Consider the following 27040-nt stretch of genomic DNA (forward strand, 5'->3'; position numbering starts at 1 on the left):
CCCCCCCCCGTTGCTCTCACCGGTGATTCGCAATCGAGTCGTGCCGGCCGCCTCGCAGGTGCCTGTGAATTCTCGAATTTGAGCTGATATCGAGCTGTGAATTCGCCTGTCGAAACACTAGGAATTTCTACATTGATTTTCGTTGTTTTCTTTGCCAATTTATTTTGTGTATTATTTAAGGTAGTAAAGTTTGCTGAACTGCGAGTGCCAATTCAGTGATGCACATAAATTTTCAGTTTTTTTTCGTAGCATGTTTATTTGCTACACTCTACAAGTTTCTCCCGGTCATTAGCATTTAGCTTGTTTTTCTTTCTTTTTTTATCTTACTAATGTCCACTTCTGCAGATTAACTTTGATCCCGGTTTAAATTGTACCTTTTATCTCTTTCTAATTTTCAACGCTAGAGAAAGCTGCAAATTCAATCCGCATTTGTCGAAGCAGACATAATTTAGTTCACTCGGCGAGGGCCTTTTCAGTTTTAAACTCTAAATTGCAGGAACGTACCCTGAAAAATTTGCGTACAGCAGGAATTTTGTACCGGCGGCGTACCATCAGCATTTAGGAATTAGAACGGCAATTTGCAAGTATTGGAATATTTGTAAGAATAATAAGATATGAAAGCTAACGTCGGAGTGAATTAATTTTTCGTCGTTTAAAAGGAGGATTCCTTGGAAGAGTTCGCGCTCGCAGGTGGGGGAACAGATTTCCTTTCGTGTAACACAGAGCTGCTTTGTTCTTTCAGCGTAACGTGCAATGAGTGATAAACAGGGTGCACCTCTTTTACCACCCCTTAATCGGGGTGCGGCTAATAATGGCGGAAATAACGGAAGTTCAGCTCAACAGACTGTCAGTCTGCAGCAGGTTCTCGCTACCGCTCAAGGCCTCAACGTGCTCGCCACCGGCGGGCAGCAGTTCGTTCTCACGACCCAGGTTCCTGGTCTCACACAGGTGTGTCCACGCTTGCCGCGGGTTGCCGGAGTCTCCACATCGCGGCTGCTCTCCTTCCAGGGAACACAGCCGACACCGGACGCAAATCAGCGCACGTCACTTTTCATTTAGAATTCGATTCCCGCTCGGTCCACTCTCTCTCCCCCCGGGAGGAGAAGTACGTGCTTTCGGCAGAAGAACGCATCCCGGTATTTCGATAGAATTTTTCTCTCGGAACCTTCGCCTTTGTATTCATTCCCGTTTTACTGCGCTGGAGCGTGTGTCGATTTGTGTCCTCTAGAGGGAAAGCAGCCTGTTTCACGAAACGGGTATGGCTGCATTCTTTGAAATAGCGAAGGAAGACTATTTCTTTCATAAAATACGAAATTTCACCCAGCTAAAGTATATCCATTAGTGATTAATAATTTAATTCGTCAAGCACTTGAATCTCTATTATTCCCCATTGTTCGTCGCTCGTCAATAACGCTTGTTCGGTAACTGTGTTGGCCGATCGTTAATTTAATTGGCCCATAATCGCACTCGGTAACAATTACCGAGAGAGTTATTTGAATCTCTGTTCACCGCCGACTGTCGCGGATTATTCATTGATTTTTTTTTCGCCATTCCAACGCCGTGACGAGCGATTTGCACCTGGCGTGACTCTAATAGTAAAATCCCCTTCACGATTAGCACTCACGTTGTCTTTGCTCGCAGGTCATACCGAACAATGCCACGACTAACGCGAGCGGAACGCAACAAGTCGGCGTTACAAGGATCGTCAACATCGCGGGCACGCCACCGCGCAACGCCGTCGGGGGTGTCGGCATCGCCGGCGCGTCGCCCCACTCGTCGCCGGTGGTGTCGCGGCCGCAGAACTCCACCAAGCTCATGCTGACAACGTCGCCGAAGCTGGTGCGCACCTCCCTGAGCAACGTGTTCATATCGCCGTCGTCGTCGTCGACATCGCCACAGATGTCGTCGCCGCAGGTGCAGGTGCAATCGCCCTCGCCGCCGGCGAGGAAACGGCTGAAGCTGTCGGAGACGACGGAGAAGCCGATTCCATTCGACGCCAGCTTCTGCAGGCGAATAATGGAGTACAAAATGCGGCGGATGAAGAACGTTCGCGAGAAGTATAGCGACAACGTGTCGGAGCTATTCTTCCTGCACATGGGCGGCAACATGATGGACTACCCTACCTGGCGGAGGCGGGCACCGACGCCGCAACTCGTGCACTTCATGCGCCAGCATCGGCTCGATCCGGACGACGATGACGAGGATCTCACCGCGCCGTTGTCCGAGTTCTCGCAGCTGTCCACGGTCGCCACTAGTGTCACCACTACCACGACCGTCACCAGCACCATCGTCACCGCCACCGCCACCACCACCGCCGCCGTCACGACCGCCACGTCCAGCTCCACGGTGGTCCACGTCCCGAATCAAAGGACGGAGATAAAAATCGCCGGGGCGGGCGTCACGCCGGTGGCGGTGTCTACCACCCTGCCTGCTGCGGCTTTAGCCCAGCTTAGTCATCAAGGTAATTATAGCTCGATGATCGCGGTAGCAAGAGGATCCACTTCCTTGCCGTTACTTGGAGCAACGAGGGTCCTGTTTTATCGAATACCTTCACTCTCTCGTATTAATTTGAACGGAAAAGACTGTGTATCGTTAAAATCGTGTGTGAATGTCGTATGTTATCCTTTCCGGGGGAAGCTGACCCAGTCTCTAATCGAGCTCCGGTGAATGTCCCGTCAGCATCACATATTCCTTGAATTTTGATAGAAAATTTATGTCGTGTTTTCTGTTCGGTGTATTCTCAGTTTTAAGTGTTCATTCGAATGCGCAGTCGCCTTCCTCTATTCTAAGATGGGCCGAGAAATGTTTTTTTATCATACATTCTTTTTTACATTTTTCTTTAATCTCTTCCAAGTTGCGTGAGATAAGGACGTACGCTCCGACTTCCACTCACTTTCTCGCTCCCGCGTAAAGGAAAACTTGTATGGGACAAAGGCCTGGAATGCGAGTTCTCAGAATAGAGAAAATCGACTGAATATTGCTGCAACCATATTGGATCATGATATTATAAGCGAAAATAATAATCTTTTCGTCACTCGTCAAGATAGATCGCTCCTTTTCCTGCGTATCGCAACTCGTGTATGTCAGGATACGTAAAGGAATTTTGCAAAATTATATTTTTCATAATTGTGAAAAGAAACGGCAATTTGCAGATATAGTTTAATCAGTGTATTCCATGTGTCCAAATTTATTTTAATACGCATCCTTTGTAATCAACAATTGGATTCTCATGATCATTTTATTTATATATTAATGTTCTATTTAAATATGCATTCTTTGTAAATAACGACAATCATCTCGAGTTCTCATTAATTTTATTAATATCTATGTTATCTGTTGTGCATCAATCGGCAAAAAAGAACAACGAGAAAAAACGTTAGAGCCTCGCATTGGGATTCTCATATAATTCAGGATTATTATCGTCTATTGTTCGTATAATTATCGTCTATTGTTCGCGTTAGGCGGTTTTCCTCATTTGCGTTATATTTTAATTGTCATAAATTGAAATTCGGCTTGTACACCGAATAAATGAGCATTTGCGCACTTAGGACAAGTACCAGGTAGGCCTCAAGGCGGTCGCCATGGCATGGTGTTTGCCTTCCGAGCGGCAATCCAGTCTTCGTCGGCCACCGTTCATCCTCCATCCGCTTCTACCGTAGCACCCACGCTCATTATAGGTGATTACCGCAGATCGCCTGCCGTTCGTTTCTTCGTGTCTTTAAGCCGTATTGGTTTCTCGCTTCCGAGCAGTTAGAGGCTGTACAAGTTTTCACCACAGACGATTATTTTCGCGCATCATGGTACTTCCGTGTTGTACATATGTATGTTGTACTTTCGACTTGAACTATTGGAACGATGATCAGAAGACGCTGGCCAAAGAACTGTCTGCTGCCACTAGAGCTGCTATCAAAGTTTTTGTAGAAATTTGTACTGTCGCCTTGAGTACCGTGTAACTTGTAATTTTCTCACGCTGTAATCACTGTACGTTCTCTGTATGCCAGCTCTCTAGAATGAGTCAGACAAGTGTAGCATGTTACGTGTATAAATCTACAATGATACTGTGGTGATAATTGACCTGACGATTATTAAGTGCAAACGCATGTTTTTATTTGAAGCTTGGTAAGAATAATGTATGTCTCTCGCTACATCATGTATGTGTATGTACACGTTATATCTTCTCAGATACAAGTGGAAGCGATTTATTTTAATTGGCGTGTTTGAAAGTGTTTTCGTTTCTCGCGTTTAGTTGTCAACCGTGTGGATGTGTATCGTTCCGTTTCTCTTGCCTGTCCTGTGGAAATTGCGCCGTCCAAACTCATTTTATCATTCGTCTATATATTGTTATTTGCGTGAAGTATACAACACTTGCCTACTTTTGTTAACTCAGCGCAGAAGTATCTTTGAATTAGCATACGCCGCTGTCGTCCAGCTCTTCGATTTACGTATCTTATGATTTATGTATTATAATTCACGTGATTTATTATTGTAGCGATCTTAAAGCGGTGGTTGTCGTTTCAGGTGGACCGTCGATGGTTGCGGACTCGTCAAAATCGACAACCACGACCGCAAGTCCGGCGGTGGAAAAGTCGTCGCCGTCGATCACCACCGTCGCCACCCCGAAAACGCCTATAGCAGTTGCGCTCAATAATCCCCAACCTATCGTTAAGCTCGTTAAGTTGTCTACACCCACTACTATAACTACTTCCTGTGATAACACGAACAATCAGGAGCAAATTGTGGAAAAAGCTAAGCAGGTGAGTACCGTGGCCGATTCTTTCGATATCACTTTTTGCGATGCGAAGGACAGAATTTACGTGTACCTCATTAAATGCACTCGTAAGCTCGTATCGGCTGCATATAATTTTCTAGAGATATTTTAATAAATTTTTTTCTTCTATTTTTATTAAGTTTGTGCAATACACATTTTAGTTTATTAAATTATGCTGTAATAATATAATAACTTAATATAACATTTTTAATACACACATTGTATGTTTTCTCTTTGAAAAGATTAAGGGTATCGTTCGTATATTTAAGTTTTATGCTAATGGCTGCTATTATCGGGATACAGGAGGCGTACGTAATGCAGAGGATTGCGGAGCTACAACGCGAGGGATTATGGTCGGAACGGCGATTGCCCAAGGTGCAGGAACCGACCCGAACCAAGGCCCATTGGGATTACCTGCTGGAGGAAATGGTCTGGTTGGCCGCTGACTTCGCCCAAGAGCGTAAATGGAAGAAGGCGGCCGCGAAGAAATGCGCGCGAATGGTGCAGAAGTACTTTCAGGAAAAGGCAATTCAGGCGCAGAAGGCCGAGAAATCGCAGGAGCTGCGGCTGAAGAAGATCGCCAGCTTGGTCGCTAAGGAGATCAAAACCTTCTGGACAAATGTCGAGAAAGTAAGCAAGAAGCTAAAATAGACATTTACAAGTTTGGATGAATCGAGCAAACAATCTTTTCATAATTTAATTTGAAAAAACTTGTTTTTTTTTTAAATAATATTACTTTATGGGAGCTATGTTAATTTAACTTTATCTCTCCCCACACTAATTAAGCCGACCTTCTTGATGTATCTTTATCAGAAGCGTGTGCTCGTTGTGGGAACAGCAAAGTCTGCGCATTGTGTATGGTTGTTTCGTTTTCTTCTAAATTCAACCAAAGTATTAGCGCAGGACATTTGTATCACATTATATTCGTATGTCAATGGCGTAAATGCAAAATGTATTTGGATGTAAATATATACATTTCTTATCAATAATTAGTAACAATATTTAAACATTACTACATATTTGTACATTTTAAAGACCAATTTATTTACACGAGATAAATATTGATAGAATTATTATAATAAAGATATACAAAACTGTAGGCGCAAACAATACATTGATATCACGTTATTATAATTTTTGTAATTGCAATTTGTCAATAGCTGGTGGAGTACAAACAGCAAACGAGGCTGGAAGAAAAACGGAAGAAGGCGTTGGATCAACATTTAAATTTTATTGTTGGGCAAACGGAGAAATATTCCACGTGGCTGACAGAGGGTCTCAACAAGACCGAGGGTCCGCAGAGTATTCCAGCTTCCATTAATAGTTCACGTATCTCCTCACCAGTTCCAATGGGAAAATGTCATTCCGATGGTACGTTTATTAAAAATGTAATTAATTTTTACTTTTGATAATAAATGCATTGATAAATGTAATTAATAAAATGCATTAATTAATGACATTATTAACATGTTTATTCACTTCAGTGTTGAAAATGCAAAATTGTACGTGACACAATTTAAATATCTTTTAAATATTACAAAATTGTTACATTTGACAATTATGTAATACATAACTTTGTCATTTTTAATACAATGACTTCAATTGTAATTTATGACAAACGTGTTTTACACAGTTTAAACAGAATTTCTAAGCTTTCTTCATTGCATAAATACTTTGGACTTAAATACTGATTGATTAAATTAAATCTTGTGCATTAGATATTGCATAAAATAATAAATTTGAGTTTACCACCATGTTTGTAAATTTAATTTTATCGTGTAATGTTCTATTACAGAGGAATTCCAGCCAAATCAGAGTTCAGATGATGACGAGGAGACCATAGCTAAGGCCGAAGAGGAAATGAAATTAACGACCAACCACAAGGAGGAAGTGGAGTTGTTAAAAAGAGAATCGGAAATACCTTTGGAAGATCTCCTAAAGGATTTACCGCCAGACTATTTGGAAGATCGCAACAGAAGTCTATCGCCGCAAAATGCTACGAACGAAGGGGAAAGAAATGTATGTTTTCTTTTTAATAAAATGTTTAAGTATCTATATGCTATCTATTCGTGTATAATATTTATAATATAAATTGGTAAAAGTATTGAGATTATTTTTGAAATTAGTGAATTCCAATATTTAGGAACTATACTATTAACTTGCCGCCTACTTAAAGATTTAAATTGATTAAAAGCTTATTAAAAGTTAAAATGAGATTATGATTTTTGTTATAGAAAAATGAAGCGGTTGATGCAGATGCGGACTTTGTTGCGGCGTCTGGTGAATCCTCAGATGAAGAAGATACTATTATGGAAGAGGAAAGGCTTGAGGGAGAAATCGATCACAAACGAGAGCTCGATGAACTTAAGGTACATAATTGGCCATTTTCAAAACTTAGCAGGCGTTATCATAAATCGTTCTTGTCAAACTTAAGTAAAAATATGCTGTGTTTATTTAGGCTGATAATGAAATGTCTATCGACGAACTTGCGGCCAAATATGCAAATATGTCGGACATGTTGATTGACGTGGACGAAGAGGTTGAAGGTAAGTCTTTTAATAGAACTTTGAACAAATTTTTTTATAATATATTATTTCTATATAAAATAAATAGGTCAAGATCTTTTTCTAATCTGTACGCTATTTGAATGTCGTTTTAGTATACAAAGATATCTACAAATCAATATTTTTTTTATTACGAGCGACTTAAGAAAAACAAATTTATAAATGTGAATTTTTAACTTTTATTATCCTGATTATAATAAAATTATGGCTTGAAAAGAAAGAGCTATAATCCGGACGGTTGGATTAATTTAATAAACTATCTGCTAGTTGAATCGTTTAATAATTTTTTCAACTTGGCAATCATTTACTAGGGACAGAAAGTTTTTATTCTTGTATTACATAAAAATTTGTATTATATGAACACCCTTGTGTATAAGTTTTTATTATTTGGAAATTTTTGGATAAATTACAATGATGATACTACTACCATCAACTGACAGTATGAGATATTTGGTTTTCATTATCTCTTACTATTCGTGCTGTGAACCGAGGCATTTGTCTGACAAAATTTCGGAAGATTATATTTTACTATTGAAAGAATAGAAGAACAAGTTGATTTAATTGTCATTTCGGTTGTTTAGGTACAGATAAGGAAAGCAGTGACAAGGAAGCGGCACAAGAGATCGAAGATCAAATAACCAGCAGCGAGAATGAGAGCGAAGAGAGCGATCACGATAGCGACGAGGAGGAGACTCGGACTCGGAGCGATACCGAGGCGGATGTGGGACTTCAATCTCTTCTCGAAGATCCCTCTGCAGAAAAACAATCTGATAGTAGAGTGAGTTTTTATTTTGTAACAAATATAATAGAGATTATTTATTTTAAATTAAATTTGGTTATAAACATTTAGTTTCCCCAATCATTGTTACAGTTAATAATTTTTCTATTTTAATATCTGATTGAATTATTTTTTGTTCCTAATCTCTTTCATTGCCATACCAATTGTAAAAAGACACGTAATTCTTTGTTACAGACTGCGGAAGACGTTCATTCGGACGCTCATAATGAAATGGATAACGTTGCTGCATTGGCCGAAAGCATCCAGCCTAAGGGAAATACATTGCTCACTACTAGTGTAAGTGTACTTGTTTATGTTTTGTTTTTTCTTATTGAATCTTATACAGTAAGTATATGTGCATTTGTATAGAAAAACATAGAAACAGGTGCTTTTTTAAAATTAAGTAATGCTTTCTTATTGAAAATTCATATTTGCAAGTTTTTGCTTCTTCGTTATAATTATTAATTCCTTCAGGTGTCAAGAAATTTTAATATTCGGTAAATAAGCCTTTCAATCCAAAGTGATGAAGTAACAATTTTGCTCATCATTATTTACGAAAGGAAAATTAACTGTGATAGTTTTTCTTTGAATAAACATATATATATTTTATTCTCGAAAATAATCACTACAAAATAATTACAAGATTCATATTCGGTGTACAACTTTGCTTCTGCCGTTTTTCGATAAATAGTTGCAGCTTTTTAACTTCTAGATTAGACAGATTAAAATAGTTTCTATGTCTGTATTCCCTTTTCTGTATTTATTAACATTGTGTTTATTTTTAGGTTGTCACTAAAATACCTTTTCTTCTGAAACACTCTCTTCGCGAATACCAGCACATAGGATTGGATTGGCTTGTCACGATGTACGAGAGAAAGTTAAACGGCATTTTAGCTGACGAGATGGGTCTAGGTAAAACTATACAAACTATCGCATTGTTGGCGCATCTAGCCTGCGAGAAGGGAAACTGGGGACCGCATCTTATAATTGTACCGACGTCTGTCATGCTCAATTGGGAAATGGAATGCAAAAAATGGTGTCCCGGATTCAAAATACTGACGTACTACGGCACACAGAAGGAAAGGAAACAAAAGAGAACCGGTAACTTGCATGCAACTTTTTGAAACATACGGGATTTTTTTTATTTTTTTTTTATTTTAAACTACGATCAAACTATCTAATTAAGCTTTTATATATTTAAATAATGATATAAATAACAATTTTCTAAAATATATTTTATATAAAAGTCTGTTTTTATTGTATATTTTTTGTAATCTTACTCGCTGCCGATAGCGGATGTTTGTTTGAAATGACGATGTCTGTTGAGCATACAGCGAAATAGCAAAATTCTCCATTAAAACTCGCGTGTCAAAAATCGATCGTTGTCTGACATACGAATCCTGTCTGGAGAAACAATCAATTTATTATTTTATTAATGATAATCTTATGTAATTCTCCAATTGTAACATTCTTTTCTCTATTTGTAGGCTGGACAAAACCAAACGCCTTCCATATATGCATTACGTCCTACAAATTAGTAATACAAGATCACCAAAGCTTTAGACGGAAAAAATGGAAATATCTTATCTTGGACGAGGCGCAGAATATCAAGAATTTTAAATCGCAAAGATGGCAGTTGCTTTTAAACTTTCAGACACAGAGGTAATTAATCTATTACGACATTGTTGCATATTTGGAGTTACATTAAATACGACAGTGTGATTCAACGCTTTAACACAATGTTATATATTATTAAATAAAACTTAAACTACACTTACTTTATTACGTGAAGTTCCTCGAGAGATTCTTGAATCTTAAACCATAAAAAATTTATATTAATTTTTATAAAGTTCATAAGAGATAAGTCTAGACTGTTGTATTGATTGTGTTCCATCGCTTCAATTGAAATTGGAGGAAATTACTTCACACTGAAACATCGTTACATCTTTACGGTTCATCTGTTCGCAGGAGATTACTTCTTACCGGCACACCCCTTCAAAACAATTTAATGGAACTATGGTCTCTCATGCACTTTCTTATGCCTAACGTCTTTCAGTCTCACCGCGAATTTAAAGAGTGGTTCAGCAATCCTGTCACAGGCATGATCGAAGGGAACAGCGAATACAACGAAAACATAATCCGTCGTCTGCATAAGGTCTGTACGTAGTTTTCTTTACCATCCCTCATTTTTTTTTCTCTTCTTTATCTAATTTATAAAATTATTAAGAAGGAATGTATTAGTAGCTTAGATGTACCACATACGCATACATAAAAGTTTATTTACTTTATTGGGTATATTTAATATTTAATAAATGACACTCTCCGTAGGTGTTGCGGCCATTTCTCTTGAGACGATTGAAAACTGAAGTAGAAAAGCAATTACCGAAGAAATATGAGCACGTGGTCATGTGCCGTTTGTCGAAGCGTCAAAGATTTCTGTACGATGACTTTATGTCAAGGGCCAAGTAAGTGAACTCTTTAACGCTATATTAGAAATTCAGAGTTTTTTTTACTTATTCGAACACAGTAGTCTCTTATCTTTTTAATATTAACTGGTAAACTGTATTTAATACTATTTAACGTTTGTCTCGTATTGTTAAAGAACAAAGGAAACGCTTGCCAGTGGAAATCTGTTGAGTGTGATTAACGTATTAATGCAACTACGTAAGGTGTGTAATCATCCGAACTTGTTTGAAGTGCGACCAACTGTTTCGCCATTTCAAATGGAAGCAATTGAGTTTGTGACCGCGTCGTTAGTCTGGACTGCGCTGGATTACGATCCCTTTAAGGTAAAACTACAGATACCGTGTTCACGGCGTTTATGATGTCATCTATATACTGAAAACCAAAGTGGCCAACCGATATCTGAAACCTGTGATTTCTTTGACTTTGCAGCACATCCAACTGTCCAGCCTGAACCTTTTGCTGTTAAACCTGGAGACAACGCTCAGTGCATTCGTCGCGCACAGGGTGAATCGTCTGCGGACGCCTAGAAAGCTTATCGAGGAGATAGATAGCCAACCAGAACCGGCGCCAAGGTGTCCATCCGGCCGGATCAAAATCAACGTTAGATTATCGAATCAGGCGAAGCCGCAACAGCAACAACAGCAAACGCAGACCAGGCTGAAGAATCTGGCTGGCGTCCTACCCACGCCAAGAGTGGGTACGTCCCCCTTGATAAAGTCATTAAATACCAGCCAGAGTGGTCCGGGACAAGGTAGGTCCAGGCTACCATATTTTATCGCGTTAGTCGTTAACATTTTCATGACCAATGTATATCATTAGTGGCAAAATTACATATTTTTGTCTCAAAATAAATGCAGATACAGACTAACAAGTTCAAAAAATAAAATAATTGTACCACTATTATAAAAAAGTAAAATATATGTATTGATTCCGTATGTAGATATTTATATGTACATGTCGTTGTTGTAGAAAATAATAAATGCACTGACATAGTCTGTGTTCCGATATTACTGCCAGTACTGAAAATCTATAGTAAACGTAACGTAAACTAGAGTTTCAGTACTGGCAGTGAATATCGGAACACAAGGATAGACTTTATTTATAAATTGTGAATTATGTAAGAAGAATGTGGGATCCTATTCTTCTGTTTATTTGAGATCATATTGTCAGTAACAAATTTCTGATACTGAAAAAAGGAAATAAGCGAAATGAAATATTGGTCATGAAAGGTTTAACGCGCACGAATAGGCGAGATTCATTGTGAAGAAGCATGTGAAAACCTTATCCCGGGCTACGAGGGAAGCATTTTAACAGGATTATGTATATACGTATATAATCTCTATGTTCCACTTAACAAACACTCGTGGAATTATTTTGTTTTTGTTTGTTACCAAAAGTTAAAAGACAGGCTGATGTTCGCGAGTGTATTGCAATGGGTGTTTAAAGAAATATTTAAAATAACGCAGGCAATGTGATACAAATCGTAATTTTATATCTAGAAACTATTAATTCTTATTAATTTTCAAAGAAGGAGAAATCCATTTATATGGATATTTTATTTAATTAATGAAAAGAGAACAAATTGGATGCATTGACGTTAGCACACTTTGATTTATATTTAATTAAATTTCTTTATAATGTTAGAAGTGTCTTCACACATTTACATAATTGTTTACCTATTTTATATTGACAAAGAACCAAAACAATTGTTCAATCTATTGAATTATTGAAAATATCAATGTGTGTAGACATTAGGTCATTGATGCATCCGATATATTAAATAAACTTTCAACTAGTAAGTTCGTTTTTTTTCCTTTTTTTCAGTGATACATTTTTAAAATTAATGTATGTAGAGGAAAGTTCTCTATTGTGAGATAGGATTCTAATATATGATAGTAGGTTTTCAACGTTCAAATTCACTCACAAATCCACTTTTTTTGGGAACTTTTTCCGCAACGATCACACGATCTAACAATCAATTTTCCACTAAACAGATTTCACTACAAGGGTAATAAATTCATGGCGGAATCAACAGATAACCTATTAATTTAGCAGAAACTCCACTATCTCATTTATTAGGAGTTTATCTCATAATAGGGGACTTTCCTCTATATTATTAATCAAACACGTAACTATTGTTCTTAGGTGTTACACTGAGAGTTGCGGGTGGTCAACAATTGCAAGGTTATTCCCTGCAACTGGTGCCACATCAGGCTGGCGTAAAAGGTAAGCAACTTGTGCTTTTTTTGTTTCTTTTAACTCACTTAATTTGTATGTTACAAATTAATAAAAAATATTACAAATACTGATTATAGATACTCGTTTGTTTTTTTATCAAAAATCTTTTTACTTTCACTTGAAAAACTATATGGATTTTCTTACTTTATACTTCTTGTTTAATTTTCCGTGTAGAATATGTTGTTAAATGTCGTATGAATTAATTTGCGAAGAATCACAAATTAATTCACATCTTTGATTGCAGTACGTGACTTGAAAAAAAAAAACTTTGAATTAATATGAATTTTTTATGTTTGAATCCATAATACATTCTCAAAATTCGTATCTATAATTTTGCGATACATCGAAATATATCGTTAATTTAATTTCGTATTATATTTTAAGATTATTCATATAAACCAAATTAATATGTAATTATGCATCATAAATCGGTGACTGTCGCTGTGAGTTTCTCGCTAGACAATTTACTTTTGCAGTGATGCAAGAATAATTGTTCCTTAGGCCAGCTTGTTTATAATCTTACCGTTTATAAGCATTCTAGAACTAAGGACACATTTTTTAAAAATTAATTTTTCTAAATGACAAACGAGAGCGTTTTTAGGTCCGAGCAAGATATTGGAAGCCGAATAATTGCAATCTAAAATGTGAATTCTTTACAGTACGGGAGCGGGGGGGGGAGTTGAATGCTAAATATAGCATTTTAAAATCATTAGAAATCGTTTATAGATTTTAAATATGTGAATTTACGGACGACAATGATAGATGAAACTGTGTTATGTCCGAAAAAAACCGATGCGCAGGACAAGGTGAAAAACTGTATATGAATTCACACTTTAGATTGCAATTATTGAGCTACCAACATTTTGCTCAAACTTAAAGGCGCTCTCGCTTGTTTAATTTATATCGTAATGGTCCTATTTAACTGTATTTGTTTTCTAAATAAATTGCATAATTTATTTGGATAATATTCATATTCGTATTATACGCATCTTACCATAAATATATTAACGTCAGAATATATATTAAAAAAACTAATAATTTTGTATAAGCGATATCAAATTTAGCAATAATATATACAATGAAATATATTAAAATCGTATCTGTATAAAAATATAAAATGTAAATTTTCATAAAACAGCTATTCCTGTGGCAACGTTGGGGCACAATCCGCAAAGTACCACCGTAACGTCAACCACAGCAGCGACGAACCCGCAAAGGATCACTGTGGGAAACGCTAGCATCAGAGATGGCATTCAACGATTGACGACGCAGACCGTCACGGTCAAACAAGGCGACTCCGTCCAGAGAATAGCGGTGCCTGGTTTCGCGCAACTCGTTCAAACTTCTACCGGCAGACACTTCATTCTGACGCCGAGTCAACAGAATACTAACACGGGTTTGTTTGCAATTTGCTTACGAGTTTTATCATTATTTTCGTGAACTCTGCAAGCTTGTTGGTAGTGACAAACGGATTAAGAAAAAAAGAGAAGTAACACATTCTGTACTGACAGTTTCGTTTCCAGTCATGACGTCGAGCGGGCCGCGTTTTACGGTGCTCTCTAAATCGCTGATGGGTCTGTCTACGTCGGGTGCCACGACGGTAAACAAGGTCGTCAGCGGAGTGGTAACAACCCCAAGCGGCCGGCCCGTCATGAGGGTACCTCCTCTAAATGTAACCGCCTCGCAATCGTCACCAAGCGGAAACAACGGCCAGCAAACAGCCAGCCAGCAGCAACAGCCGCAATCGATACGTGGCATTGTCACCAGACAGGCTCAGAAGGAGGTCACAAAGGCACCGAGTAAAGAACAGCCTAAATCCGAGTTTCATTTGGTAATTAAACGTATATTAATAATTTAATTTTTATTCTAAGGATAATAAGGAACGTGATAATGCAATTACTCTCGAGGAATTCAAGCCAGCTTTGCTAGAACCAACTTGATTCTTTAGTTCATTCTTCCTCGTCATTTTCGACAAAAGAGAAACAAGTTTCAAGTTTAACAGATTTTACATTTAAATGTTAATTATTTCGTTAGATGCACTCGTGTAGTTAACGGAAAATTTTTATGATTTGTAGCCACTATTGGAGGAGGAAAGGAGGCAGAGGAGACAGGACAAATTGCATCTCTTGGCGAACATCAATGAACGAAGATGCGCGGCGTGTCCGCTTTACGGTGCAGATCTGTTTATGGCTTTGAGAATCGGCAAGCCCGCGACAGCCTGTCGTTGGCACAATAGCTGGATGCATTGCACGACAACTGGAGAGAATATTCGTACGCGGAAAGAGTACTTCTCGCACACGGAAGCGCTCGCAGAAGCCATCAAAAGTACAGAGCAGATCGTTGAAGAACTCAAAGAGGTTTTCGAAAGGTTAATATCTGACATAATTTGACACAAGTGTCAATCAACACATAGAATAAATTTACATCGATCCTCAACATATTTTCTGTTCTCCGATTAATGTGAATTTGTTAAAAAACACTTAATTGAATGTCTTTTCTTAATTTCCAATATTAAATGTTTTCATATCTAAGCTTCAAAAGTATTCTGTCATAGTGACGATTGTTTGACATCAAACGAAAAATAAAATCCTACTGCCTTTGCCATTCAGATTTGGATATTTAATAAAGCTTTCCTTTGTTTTTTTATGTACAGATACGTAGTCTACGTACCGGCTGTACGCGCGCCAGTACCTCGATTCCATGTGTCCCATCCACCGCCGCACAAGCTGTGGGGTGAGCATCGTCTGTGGACCGAATTGCAGCGACAACTGTCGCCAAAGTTGTCCCTGTTCCATCCGATTTCGAGCCTCATGCTGACACAGTTCCCTGATCCCAGACTGATCCAATACGATTGCGGCAAACTGCAGTCGCTGGACCGTCTGCTGAGAAAGCTGAAGTCCGGGAGCCATCGGGTTCTCATATTCACGCAAATGACGAGAATGCTGGACGTGTTAGAAGCCTTTTTGAATTTCCACGGACATATATACCTGCGACTGGACGGCACCACCAGGGTGGACCAACGTCAGGTTTTAATGGAGAGGTTCAACGGCGATAAGAGAATATTTTGTTTTATCCTGTCCACGAGATCCGGTGGCGTCGGCGTGAATCTGACGGGAGCGGACACAGTAATATTTTATGACAGCGATTGGAATCCCACGATGGATGCCCAAGCGCAGGACAGATGCCACAGAATAGGACAAACACGGGATGTACATATCTACAGATTAGTTAGCGAGAAGACTGTCGAGGAGAACATTCTGAAGAAGGCGAATCAGAAACGATTGCTAGGGGACCTTGCTATTGAAGGTGGTAATTTCACCACGGCGTACTTCAAGAGTTCCACCATTCAAGATCTGTTTAACATCGATCAAACTGAGAACGACGCATCGGCGCGTATGGCTGAGGTGCTCGACCAGAATCGGGATCGAGAGAAGGCCTGGAGTAAGGATGTGGCAGCGGGACCGTTTCAGAGTAGTCTTTCGGGACAGCATACGGAGGAGAAGGCAGCGATGGGCGCGCTTGAGAGCGCTCTCGCCGCTGCTGAGGAAGATCTGGATGTTCAGGCCGCGAAGACTGCGAAAGCGGAAGCCGTCGCCGATCTTGCCGAGTTCGATGAAAACATTCCGCTGGAAGAAGCTGATAAGGACGACGCGCAGGTCAGCAAGGCGGAGCAGGAAGTTCAGAATCTGATTTCTCAGGTAGGTTGAACGTTTTTCGAAATCTCGTCGGTTTGCCGGGCCGATTACATCGCCTTAGTTTTCCTTTGTCCATTGTACCATTCATCTTTCGTAATCTCTTGTAATCTTTAACGTTAATTCCTCGATTGATGGTTCTATAATCTTTTATTTAGCTCACTCCGATTGAACGGTACGCCATGAGGTTCGTCGAGGAGTCCGAGGGTGCGTTCTCCGCAGCGCATCTAGCCGCAGCCGAACGGGAGCTGGAGGAACAGAAGAAGGAGTGGGAGCTGGACCGTTTGCGGGCACTGCGCGAGGAGGAGGAACGGCGCATGCGACTCGCTGACGACGACGAGAAGCCGCTGACGTTTGGCCGTGAGGACGCGCAGAATCAGGTTAATAGCACTGCCGCCAAAGGCGGTTCCAGGCGATTAGTTAGTAAGAGGCTAATACCGAGAGTACCGAGTAGACGAAGTCTGCGTAGACGTGGCGATAGTAGAAGGAGGCGCGCGCGCGAATTGTCGTCCGAGAGCGAAAACGAAACTACCAGTACCGAGTCGGACTCGGATTCTGAGTCGCAGGAGGAGGACGTGATCGAGGATAGTCTTGACGAGGAATCGAGTCACACGGAGAGTCAGAGTCAAGGGGATGAGGGTGAGGAGGAGGAAGGGGAGGGTGGCGAGGGGGGAGGCGGAGAAAAAGAAGAGGGCGACGACGAAGAGGAGGAGGAGGAGGAGGCCGGCGAGGGAAACGAGGACGGGAGAGCGAGCAATCGCGACGATTCCGAACGGAGGGGAGGTTTCTCGAGACGGAAGGGCCGCTTGGCGGGCTCTGGCTCGAGCAGCCGGAATCATTTCGATCTAAACAGCCCGCGCACCAGATCTCGCGGTAACGTTCAGATTAATCTCTGGACTTTGGACGTGAGCCCGATCCTGCCCGGCTTGAAGCCGAATTTTCCGCGCCGGCAGCGCAAGAAATTTCATCGCGCCAAATCCGAGGAAACCTTCTCCTCGCCGTCGTCAGTAGACGCGTGTCGTAAGAGAAATGTTCGGGTTAACGCGAACGCCAAGGTGTCCGTCAATTCCGATCAGACCGCGAAGGCCGAAATCGTCAAGACGGAGGCGACGGAGGTCGATCAAAGTTCGGAGGACGACCGCGATCTCGCATCTCCGTCCACGATCGATTCGAACGGAGTGGAACAACGTGTTACTGATTCCGACGCGAACGAGGATAACGTAGATTCGACAACACCAGCTGCCAAAACACAATCGAACCAAACGAGAACATTGGAATCGACCTCTGATGCGGTGGATGGTCAGAATGTTAAAGAGAGGAGTGACGAGAAAATCCTGAATAGCAATTTAATCACCGTCTGCTCCGTTCAGGTGACGCGGTGCTCGCATAAGATGTTGTCCGCGACCTACAGAAAGCTCGACCCCGAGGTAAATCGCAACGAGGACGCGGAGAATCTCGACGTGAATGTCAGTGCGCGGGATTCTCGGTCGCCTCCGAGCACGGTGCAGTCGGATGCAACTTTGAAGCGCCCGAAGGAGACGATGGCCAAGCCCAAGTCAGAATTCGGAGCGTCAGCCAATTCTTTGTGCAACAACGTGCGAGGGAAATTGGCCGCTGCCACGCCGAGGGAGTCGGACAGGAGTGTCGAATTACCCTCGAGTCGTTCTGTTCCTCTTTTGCGCTCGAAAGCGTTGCGAAACGGAAGTCCGGACGTGGCTGACGCAGTCTCAAAACCGGTCGCGATGCCCCGTGTTTCTTTACAGAGAAATTCCAAGACTAACGTAACCGATGATGCTCGTGGCAACGCGATCGAAGATAAAGATAAGAGCAATTGCGACGAGGCTAATGACGCCGAGTCGGCGATATCGCAAAAGTCTGGTCAGAGACCGAATTCGAGGAACGAAAATTTAAACGCTTTGCCGGAAATAGCGGAGAAGGGAACGAGTGACACGCCATCGAACGTGCTCGACTTTTCAATTCCCTTGGTGAAAAGTGAATTTCATTCAAATGAATCCAAGTGCAAAATACGAAAGGTAGAGGGCACGTTTCAGCGAGGTGTAACGACTCGTAGCTCAAAAGTTCCTTCAACTGTCAATCATTTGGAAGAGGGTAACGCGCGATTGACAAATGACAAGATCGATTTAACGTCGGAGAGTAAGAATGGTTCGCAAGCGAAAACGGGGGCGCGAAGAACCGACAATTCGCAGCATCCGGTTGCGGAACAGAGCAGGATCACGCGATCGGCAAGTCACTCGTGGACGCCGCCCCCGCCTCCGCCTCCGCTTCCGCCTCCGGTTAGCGATGGCGAGACGACGACGACGACGACGATGACGACGACGACGCCAAATTCACCGAAATTAACACCGAGACAACGACCGGACACGCCCTTCCCGCGACCGATCACGAGGAGGTCCGCGAACTTTCCTGGAAGAATAGACGCAGTATTGCCTAGTCGAGTCGAAAAGCATACGACCCGAAACTCGAAGCAGTGCCAGGACAACGGTCTGCTGGGTCCTCCGATGCCGTTCAGACGTAGTAGATCGATACCGCCGATGAAACCGGACTCGAAGGAGGGCCCGGCGATGGTCGTGGTCTCGGCGAAACGCCGTCCGGACACACCCCGACCCAGCATGTCGTCCAGTCATAACAACGAACAATTGCCCAGGGTGACGCGTTCAGGACTGCTCTTGAATTCCGCCCTCTCGATGAAGTCGCCATCGTCGCCGTTGTCTTCGCCCTCTTCCGCGCTCAAAACGAGCGTCAAGCACGCGCGGACCCCGTCGACGAGCGGCGACAACGAGAACGCCGCGAGCGTGACATCGTCCTACGAGAAGCCTCAAAGAACAGCCAAGGTCGTGGCCATTCTCACTCTGGACACGAGAAATAACAGCAGTAAAATCTCATCGATTCAGTCCAAGTCCAACTGTGAGACGAAAGTCCAAGACAAGGAGCTTTCCGCGTCGCGATTGTCAGACCCGCTGAAAGAACAGGAGGCCGATCACGAGGGCTACGACTCGTCCGACGTCAAGTCCAGGAGGCTACGTAGGGAAACGAAGCGCGCCCGTGCTGCATCAAACTCGCTAGAAGACGAGGACGGCTCTAACGACGTTAGTGACGAGGACCCGTCGCAGAAGAGAGCTCGCTCTTCGCAGATCTCCCCCTCGTCGTCCTCTTCGTCCTCTTCCGTCGCAACGACACGGTCTGAAAAACTAAAGGGTACCACAATATCTTGAGCCACGCAGAAGTATCATTGTGGTAATTGTCGACAGTGCGAGTTATTCCATCGGAAATACAATTGCTATTTGACCACACAGTCAAATATTAGTACTCCATTACTGCGTCTGCTATTCAATCCGCCTACTATGCGCGTGATGCCGGGTTTATGCTTAGCATTTGTCGTGTGATACTTTTATTATTTCAATGATTCTTTCATTAATATTTTTTCAGTATGAAATAAATAAAAGCACATTACTTTTACATATATTGAATAATATAAAGAAAAAAGAATTAAAAGTTCATTTCTTGCATAGATTTAGATATCTCGAAAAGGTTTCATTTCTTGTACAAAGAAAAAATAGTCGATTAATATGTCACATAAAAGTTTCAATGAACAATTTTTTGGATAAGTGAAAATAGAATTGGAAAATTAATTCAAAGAGAAAGACAATCGTTGTATGAACAGTGAGAACTGCAAGAACAAAGTATTCTGTCTTTCTTCTTTTTCATCTGAAAATTTGTGGTGAAGCCGTACAGCTTCTCGCATATTTTAATTTAGATAAATTTACAGAATTGTTTGTTATTCTTTGTTAGCTTTTTTTATTTATTTATCATTTTATTTCTCATAAGGAAGTAAGAATAAACATAAACAATTGTTATTTAATAACTAAGTTAATAATAAATGTTAACAGAATTTTTCCTAATGAGAGAGATATGAAATAAGTTTCATGGGATAAAGGCTAATCTAAACCCGATTTTTAGAAACGCCTGTAATTAATTGCAACGTTGATAAACGCGTCTTTTGCCCGTACTTATTCTACATTTATCGCTCAGTGGCTATTTGATTCTCCCTGCAGAATAATCACGTGTATTTTCTATGGGAGAGAAAGAGAAAAGATTCTATAAGAAACACACATGAGAAAAGCTTTAGATGACGATGGCATTACATGCGAAAAAGAACTTCCGTATGAAGGAATTACAAGCCTTGCACATTACAAACCTTAAGTGTGAGAGAAGGCAAATTTTGGGGAATAGTCCATGTAAGAGCAAAAGTCGAAAAGAATACTAGAAAAGGAGAAATGCCCCTCCGTACGAGGAAAAATAAGACAGAATCGAATAGACACGTTCAGCATTAATGTCAGACACGAGTACGCATCGTCTTGTACATAATCACGATATAATTACGCTAAACAATGTATTTCCTCCGGGTTATACCGGATAATACACGTGTAATATTTGTAGCGTTGTAAATTGTACTCTGGCTCGCTGCCCCCTCATCTCATTTTACATTATTCGTTGTAAAGATATCAAGTGGATCCGTTTCTTCTCTGGCTGCACTTTCCGCGAATCCTAAACCTACCTTGTTCCCTTATTTTCCCTGCGAATGTGCGTTCGATTAAATTTAAAATGCACAGGAAGGCAGGTGCAGACAGCAAGGAACGGATCCCCAGTCACGTATGCCTAGCGATTTATATAAACGGCGTGACGAGCGAAATGAACGAGTGTATTATATTAGAAATGAGGAGCTGATTTCGGTCAAGCGATTCTCTAGTGCGCCACACTAAACTATTCATATACATATATATCGACAGGCGTAACGAGCAAGAGGAACGTGATAAAATTAATATAGAGAGCGTAGGACGAAGCGCATAGTTCGATCCCATTCTATTTTCAGTTATTTCAGTAATTCAGTCGGAACTTTACTTCAGTCTGGAAAAGGTTTGCTATATAATAATTTATTTAAAATAATTGGCTGGTGAGTTATTTGGTACTCGAGAAAGTATCGAGGCAGCCAGAATGAAAAGGTTTCAATCGTGCCGCCTTGAGCTACGTAATTCGCAGAACAATGACTCGATTATTATATTATATATACATATTATAGTTATATATATATGTATATATAGTATATCTTATATATTATTGTATGCATATAAGGATGTCCTCCCTTCGCCCTTTTCACTTGCCTCCTCCCGCCACATACACATGTACACATACACACACACGTACATACGTACACATACACACAGTAATAATTAAGTTGCGTGCCTGTATTTTGTATGATCGAGCGAGAGTTCGAAGAAAAAAAAAATAAACGAAATATTCCTTGCTATATCCAAATGTGTACCCTTATTTCTTGATGCGTTTCCAAGTCTGTGTCGATCAAAGGTTCAGTTCCGTTTTGGTGTCAAATCATTCTCAGCTCAGTGTGCTTGTTTATATTTAAACGCGAAGAACGACTTTTTTTTCTTTCGATGTCGGTTTGGTGTGGCAAGGCTATCATGACCGCACATTTTTCGAGAAGATACATGTACGTTAGTATGCGTAAAGAGAAAAGAGAGAGAAAGAGCTCCAATAAAATTGTTCCATTAAAATGGCACCAAAACACTGCCTTTGCCATTCCAAACTTGGAGTCCGCAACAAGATATGAGCAGGCACATGAGTGAGATACGTTACTGCATCTATCTGTGGCATTTCTACGTGTATCAGATTCCGTATATGTACATGGCATACATGAAAGGAAATGACACAGTGATAGAGGTAAAGGAATATATCGTGAAGAACGCTTTTTCAGGATATTTAGAATGAGAGGAACGAGAACCTTTGAGCGCCTTCAGGCTGCCCCATCCTTTATTTTATATAAATCTTTTGACAAAAATTTTAAGTTCTCTTGAGAAAAATTTCGGAGAAAGATTTGACATCAAATATATCCTGGAGATTAAAACTCTTAAGACTCACAGAAAATAAGATTAATTCGAGCAGATATATTTGAATTTATTTCGATAGAATTTACGGATTTCAAAATCTATTATAATATAATCGAATAACGCAAAATTTCATGTCTCGACATTATAATGGAAAGTTTGTTGAATTTAAAATTTATACATTTCTCGAGTCTCATTAGAAATGAACGAAAGTACAGAGGAGATTAATATCGCTCTCTTTTCTCTCTTTCTTTATTTTCATTATTTATTGAAAGCTTATTCACCGGGTCCGTCTTTCTGTAGTCTCGAAATTATTTATTCTTATATTTTCGTTATATATAAGCAGACGTATCGACGTATCGACATTAATTACTGAAAATTCAGTTTCTTTAATCTTGATTTTTCATGATTTAAAGATACAATTTTTAAGCAGATCTGTTGATCGCAAGAGAGTTACGAGTGTAAAAACGTGATAGCACATCGCAATTTAACGAGTACAGAGACGGACTTCACATGAGAACGAGCATTCTCTCGTGAGTCGCACAATATCTCATGTATAACTTTAACATCTTGCAGATTTGGTTGTCGGAACACACGATGGAGCAAATGCCAGTAAGTACGAAAAATAATACGATTCTTATTTCTCCTTTACTGCATAACAAAAAGTTAAGAAAAGTGTGCACTGTGTCTCAATTGTTTATCATTAATTATATTCTATAAATTATAATAATTAATACATTCTATTAATCTTTGCTTTATTTGTACCATAAGAAACTAAATAATTTTATATGATTTTGTGACAGATATGAGGTCAGTTATTCGTTATAAAAGTGTCAAATAGATACAACATATACATATATTTAAGATTGAAAAAGTATAGTTATGTATTGTCGATACTTTTGGGAAGAAAATAGAACTGCAATTCTCTCAATTGACCATAGGATGCAATAAAGAATTGAATTGTTGAGTTTGTCCTTTGAAGAATATGATTAATTGAATCTTCTTCCAGATGTGGTGCCCGCCGACTCCTCCTACAACGGATGATGACGTGTATATCGATTTTTCTCTCGGTTTTCTGTACGGAACTGACCCTATGACAGAGGCTCAGCTGCCACCGATTTACGTAAAGAAGGAGCGAACGAGGAGTAGAATCGAAATCGGTATCACTGAGGATGGTTAGTCTATTTGTAGATCTTTTTTTTAATACATGAATGGTATTTGATATTTGTTTTTTCGAAGACAACCAAGTCAAAGTTGCTGTCCTATAACTTGTCATACAAACGGAGTGACGATTGTCATTTCAATAAATATGAAGGAAATGAATGCTTTTGGCAATATTGTATAGTTTATATTATCAAAAGCTTCAATTGTAATAACGACCGAACGTTAACAACTTTTCTTCACTTGTGTTTATACGTCTTCTTTCGCTCGATTAACCCAATGTTGCTTTTGCCGCAGGTTGTCGACCGGCGAAGATGATGCGGCACAAAGAGGAGTCCGTGTACGCTCCGAGATCACTCTTCGATCGGCCGACACCGGCAATGATGAAGATGCGCCGCGACATGAAGCTATACAAGTATCGCGTGATCGCGCGTCCACCGATACCAGTTTTGAAAACCTCGTCGCACGTCATGAAGGCCTTGCCGGAACCAGATCAAGCCATGGACTGGTTGGCCCAGGAGGATTGGGGTCTATTGCATTCCATTCAGAATTACCAGAGTTTACCGATAAACACGTTTGTCCTCTTGCCCGGCCACACGCCCAATTGGGATATGGTTGCCGATACCATCAACAATGGCACGCGTTTATACAGATCGCCCAAGCAGTGCAAAACCAGATACGAGTCTATAATATTGCCTAGGGAAGAGGGTAAGCTCCTGTACGACTCCGCGCCGAAGAAGCAGAAGAAACAGAAGGGGAGTGTTTACAAATCGCTGCCGAGCTCCGAGGTATGTAGTTCTGGTATCGACGAGCGTTAAAATATTGCACACACTTAATTTCTTGCAAAAAATTATCTGCAGTAGCTCTCTACTCTAATTTTGTTCTCAATATTTCTTCTTTATCTGTTGTAATAAACTACAAAAAGTATCGAGTAAATCCCGAATACAGATGTGTGATATTATCTTTGTTTTACTTTTCTCAGCAAAGTAAGAGTAGCAGGACGATGAGAACATCGCAATTACACAATCAGGATAGAAACAACTCCTTTACGTTGAATGGCAATCAGAGATACGAAATTATGAAGTCCGTGTCCAACAATCGAACGCCCACCTCGAAGCCGCCCATTTCGAATCCAATGTTGAAGACTCCTAATACGCCGCCCTTATCTGAATACAGTGTACAGCTCGACAATCCAATGACACCGATTGAAATTGCTATGCGACGTGCTGACAGAATCGTCAAGGAGAAGATGAATAAAGGAGTTAGTGCAAGACAATTATATTTAATACATTTAATTTAATAGAAGAAAATTATATTTGATTATATTTGATTTCAGTGTAATTAAATAATCATAATTTATTGGGTATGGGAATAAGTTCCGCCTTTTTCATCTTTTTTGACGGAACGGTTATACTTGTGTTTTGGCAACATTTACCCCAACGAAGCAGCATTTGCGGAAAGTGTTACTCCACACGCACGCGCGCACGCGCACACACACACACACACACACACCCAAACACACACATCATTATATTCAGAAGAAAAATGCTGCTGAAACGCATCGAATGCTAGTTGATATTTACGGCGGATCATGCTCCGTCGAGTAGTACGTGTAAAGAGTGGTTTCGGCGATTTCAAAGTGATGATTACGACGTGAGTGACGCGAAGGGACACCTAAAAAATTCAAAGATGCACAACTGCGAGATTTACTCGAAGAAGATCCGAGTCGAAGGCTCGAAGATTTATCAAACGAATTAAATGTTGCTAGATCTACTGTCAGAAAACATTAACATGCGTTGGAAATTGGTCGAGTCGAAAGAACCTGATTTTTTTCTTCGAGGAATCCGTTTACTACCTGAAAGATGAGAGAAAGTTGTCGCTTACATTTTTGTGTGTAAACAAGCGACGAATTAACATTTTAAAAGGGCGGAAACTTATTCCCAACCCAATAATTCGAATATAACATTCACATTCAAATCATAGAACCAATACAATCGGTTTTATTTGTTGCTTTAAATTTATTATTATTAATTGTTATTAGTATTTGTATTAATACGTTCGAAGAAATTCGTTCACGGAGATATATGATCGTAGGTTTTAACCCCTGAACAGCAACAGGTAGCGACACGCCTCTTGCAGCAGCAACAAGCCGCCCAACAGCAACAGCTCAAGCTACAGCAGCAACAAACGCAACAGCAAGCTGGACAGCAGGCGGTCGCAAACTTGGTTACATCTCAAATTCATCAGTTGACGCAAGCGGTTCCAACAGCGACTAACACGAAGGTTGCTGCGACTAGCGTAAGCAACGTAGCGACTACACCAGTAACAGCTACTACAGTGGTCAAGGCTCGACCTGGAGGTGGGCAAGTGGCCATGCAGGACGTGAGGACAACGTCGGCAAACGCGAACATACAGCAGACCGCTCAACGAATCGCGACGGCCAGTTTGGTATCCGCGGGCCAAACTTCCGTCGGCGCGACGGGTGGTCAAAAAGGAAGCCTGGTAGGCGTCACGATGGCCACCGCGGCGTCGGGAAGTAAGACTACAACGACGGCACAGATGCAATACTATAGGCACCAGCAGGTGTTACTACGGCAACAACAGTTTAAAGTGCTCCAGGCTCAGGCTAACAGTGGTCAAAAGATGTCTGTCGCGGTGTCGGCCACAGCAGCGGCAGCGGCGGCACAACAGCGTGCTGCAGCGACCACCTTGATGAAGCAAGGTATCGCTACCGTAGGCACTGCGGGTGCGGTGTCTGGACAAACTGCTGTGGGCAAACCGACAATGACCAGGACAATGTCAGACACTGAAATGGCTGCGTTGCTGAAGCGGCAAGCGTTACAGCAGCAAGCAAAGGCTGCTGCCGCGGCGGTCGCACAGGTGCAGGTAAGTTTTTTGACGAGGAAGCCAAAGATTGTTTTATTTTTATTATTATTTTTTTTAGAAAGCCGAAATTAAAGAGAACATTAGAAATAGATATCGACATCTAAAATGATTAAGCGATACCATTCAATCAATCAATCAATTTTTATTACACTTCAGCTTATATGCCAAGGAGTAGGACTTGGTTTACAATTTTGTCCTTATCACATACTCGCTCTCATTCATCCCTCCATGCCTGCTTCGCTGCCTACTCTAATATAAACCTACTCTTCTATTCTTTTTAACTTATCCTAGTTCCGTTCTTATTCTACTTCTCCATCCTTCTCCGTTTTCCTTGCCCTCTTTTTATTCCTTTCTCTATTTGCCTCCATTTGCCTCTTTGTACTTGTTCCTACTCTTCTACTTCCCTCTCGTCGGCCACGGCATCAGCTTTCCTTGCCAAGACGCCGTTTTCCGATTCTGTAATGTGATCCTCGGTTATTTTCGTGTGTACCGTCTTTGCCTTCCTCATTCCGCCTTTTCTCCTTCCTCCAAGTTGATATCACTCATTATATATGTAAAAAGAGAAAAAT

General features: G+C 40.7%; 1 protein-coding gene across 8 annotated transcripts in view; it reads left to right on the plus strand.

Annotated features, from left to right (window-relative positions):
- The window catches only part of LOC105558903 (helicase domino-like), a 35622-nt gene that overhangs the window by 3093 nt on the left and 5489 nt on the right, over positions 1-27040 (plus strand). For 4 of the 8 annotated variants that reach the window (XM_012006826.1, XM_012006825.1, XM_012006829.1 and 1 more), the window contains exons 2-28: positions 743-948; positions 1642-2461; positions 4519-4754; positions 5072-5398; positions 5929-6139; positions 6564-6787; positions 7003-7137; positions 7227-7314; positions 7914-8110; positions 8306-8407; positions 8896-9211; positions 9598-9772; positions 10079-10265; positions 10439-10575; positions 10713-10899; positions 11006-11327; positions 12722-12802; positions 13953-14210; positions 14326-14645; positions 14890-15182; positions 15468-16512; positions 16665-16886; positions 23001-23036; positions 23434-23599; positions 23883-24373; positions 24568-24846; positions 25680-26471. In XM_012006826.1, the coding sequence (XP_011862216.1) occupies positions 754-948; positions 1642-2461; positions 4519-4754; positions 5072-5398; positions 5929-6139; positions 6564-6787; positions 7003-7137; positions 7227-7314; positions 7914-8110; positions 8306-8407; positions 8896-9211; positions 9598-9772; positions 10079-10265; positions 10439-10575; positions 10713-10899; positions 11006-11327; positions 12722-12802; positions 13953-14210; positions 14326-14645; positions 14890-15182; positions 15468-16512; positions 16665-16886; positions 23001-23036; positions 23434-23599; positions 23883-24373; positions 24568-24846; positions 25680-26471 (7842 nt within the window). In that variant the 5' untranslated portion in view covers positions 743-753. Of the gene's footprint in view, positions 1-742; positions 949-1641; positions 2462-4518; positions 4755-5071; positions 5399-5928; positions 6140-6563; positions 6788-7002; positions 7138-7226; positions 7315-7913; positions 8111-8305; positions 8408-8895; positions 9212-9597; positions 9773-10078; positions 10266-10438; positions 10576-10712; positions 10900-11005; positions 11328-12721; positions 12803-13952; positions 14211-14325; positions 14646-14889; positions 15183-15467; positions 16513-16664; positions 16887-23000; positions 23037-23433; positions 23600-23882; positions 24374-24567; positions 24847-24921; positions 25639-25679; positions 26472-27040 lie in introns of those variants that run through there. The other 4 variants (XM_012006828.1, XM_012006827.1, XM_012006830.1 and 1 more) reach the window with 4 other exon arrangements.

Source organism: Vollenhovia emeryi, unplaced genomic scaffold (assembly GCF_000949405.1).
Source record: "Vollenhovia emeryi isolate VEMERY1.0 unplaced genomic scaffold, V.emery_V1.0 DF939305.1, whole genome shotgun sequence".
In the NCBI taxonomy this organism is placed as follows: Eukaryota; Metazoa; Arthropoda; class Insecta; order Hymenoptera; family Formicidae; genus Vollenhovia; species Vollenhovia emeryi.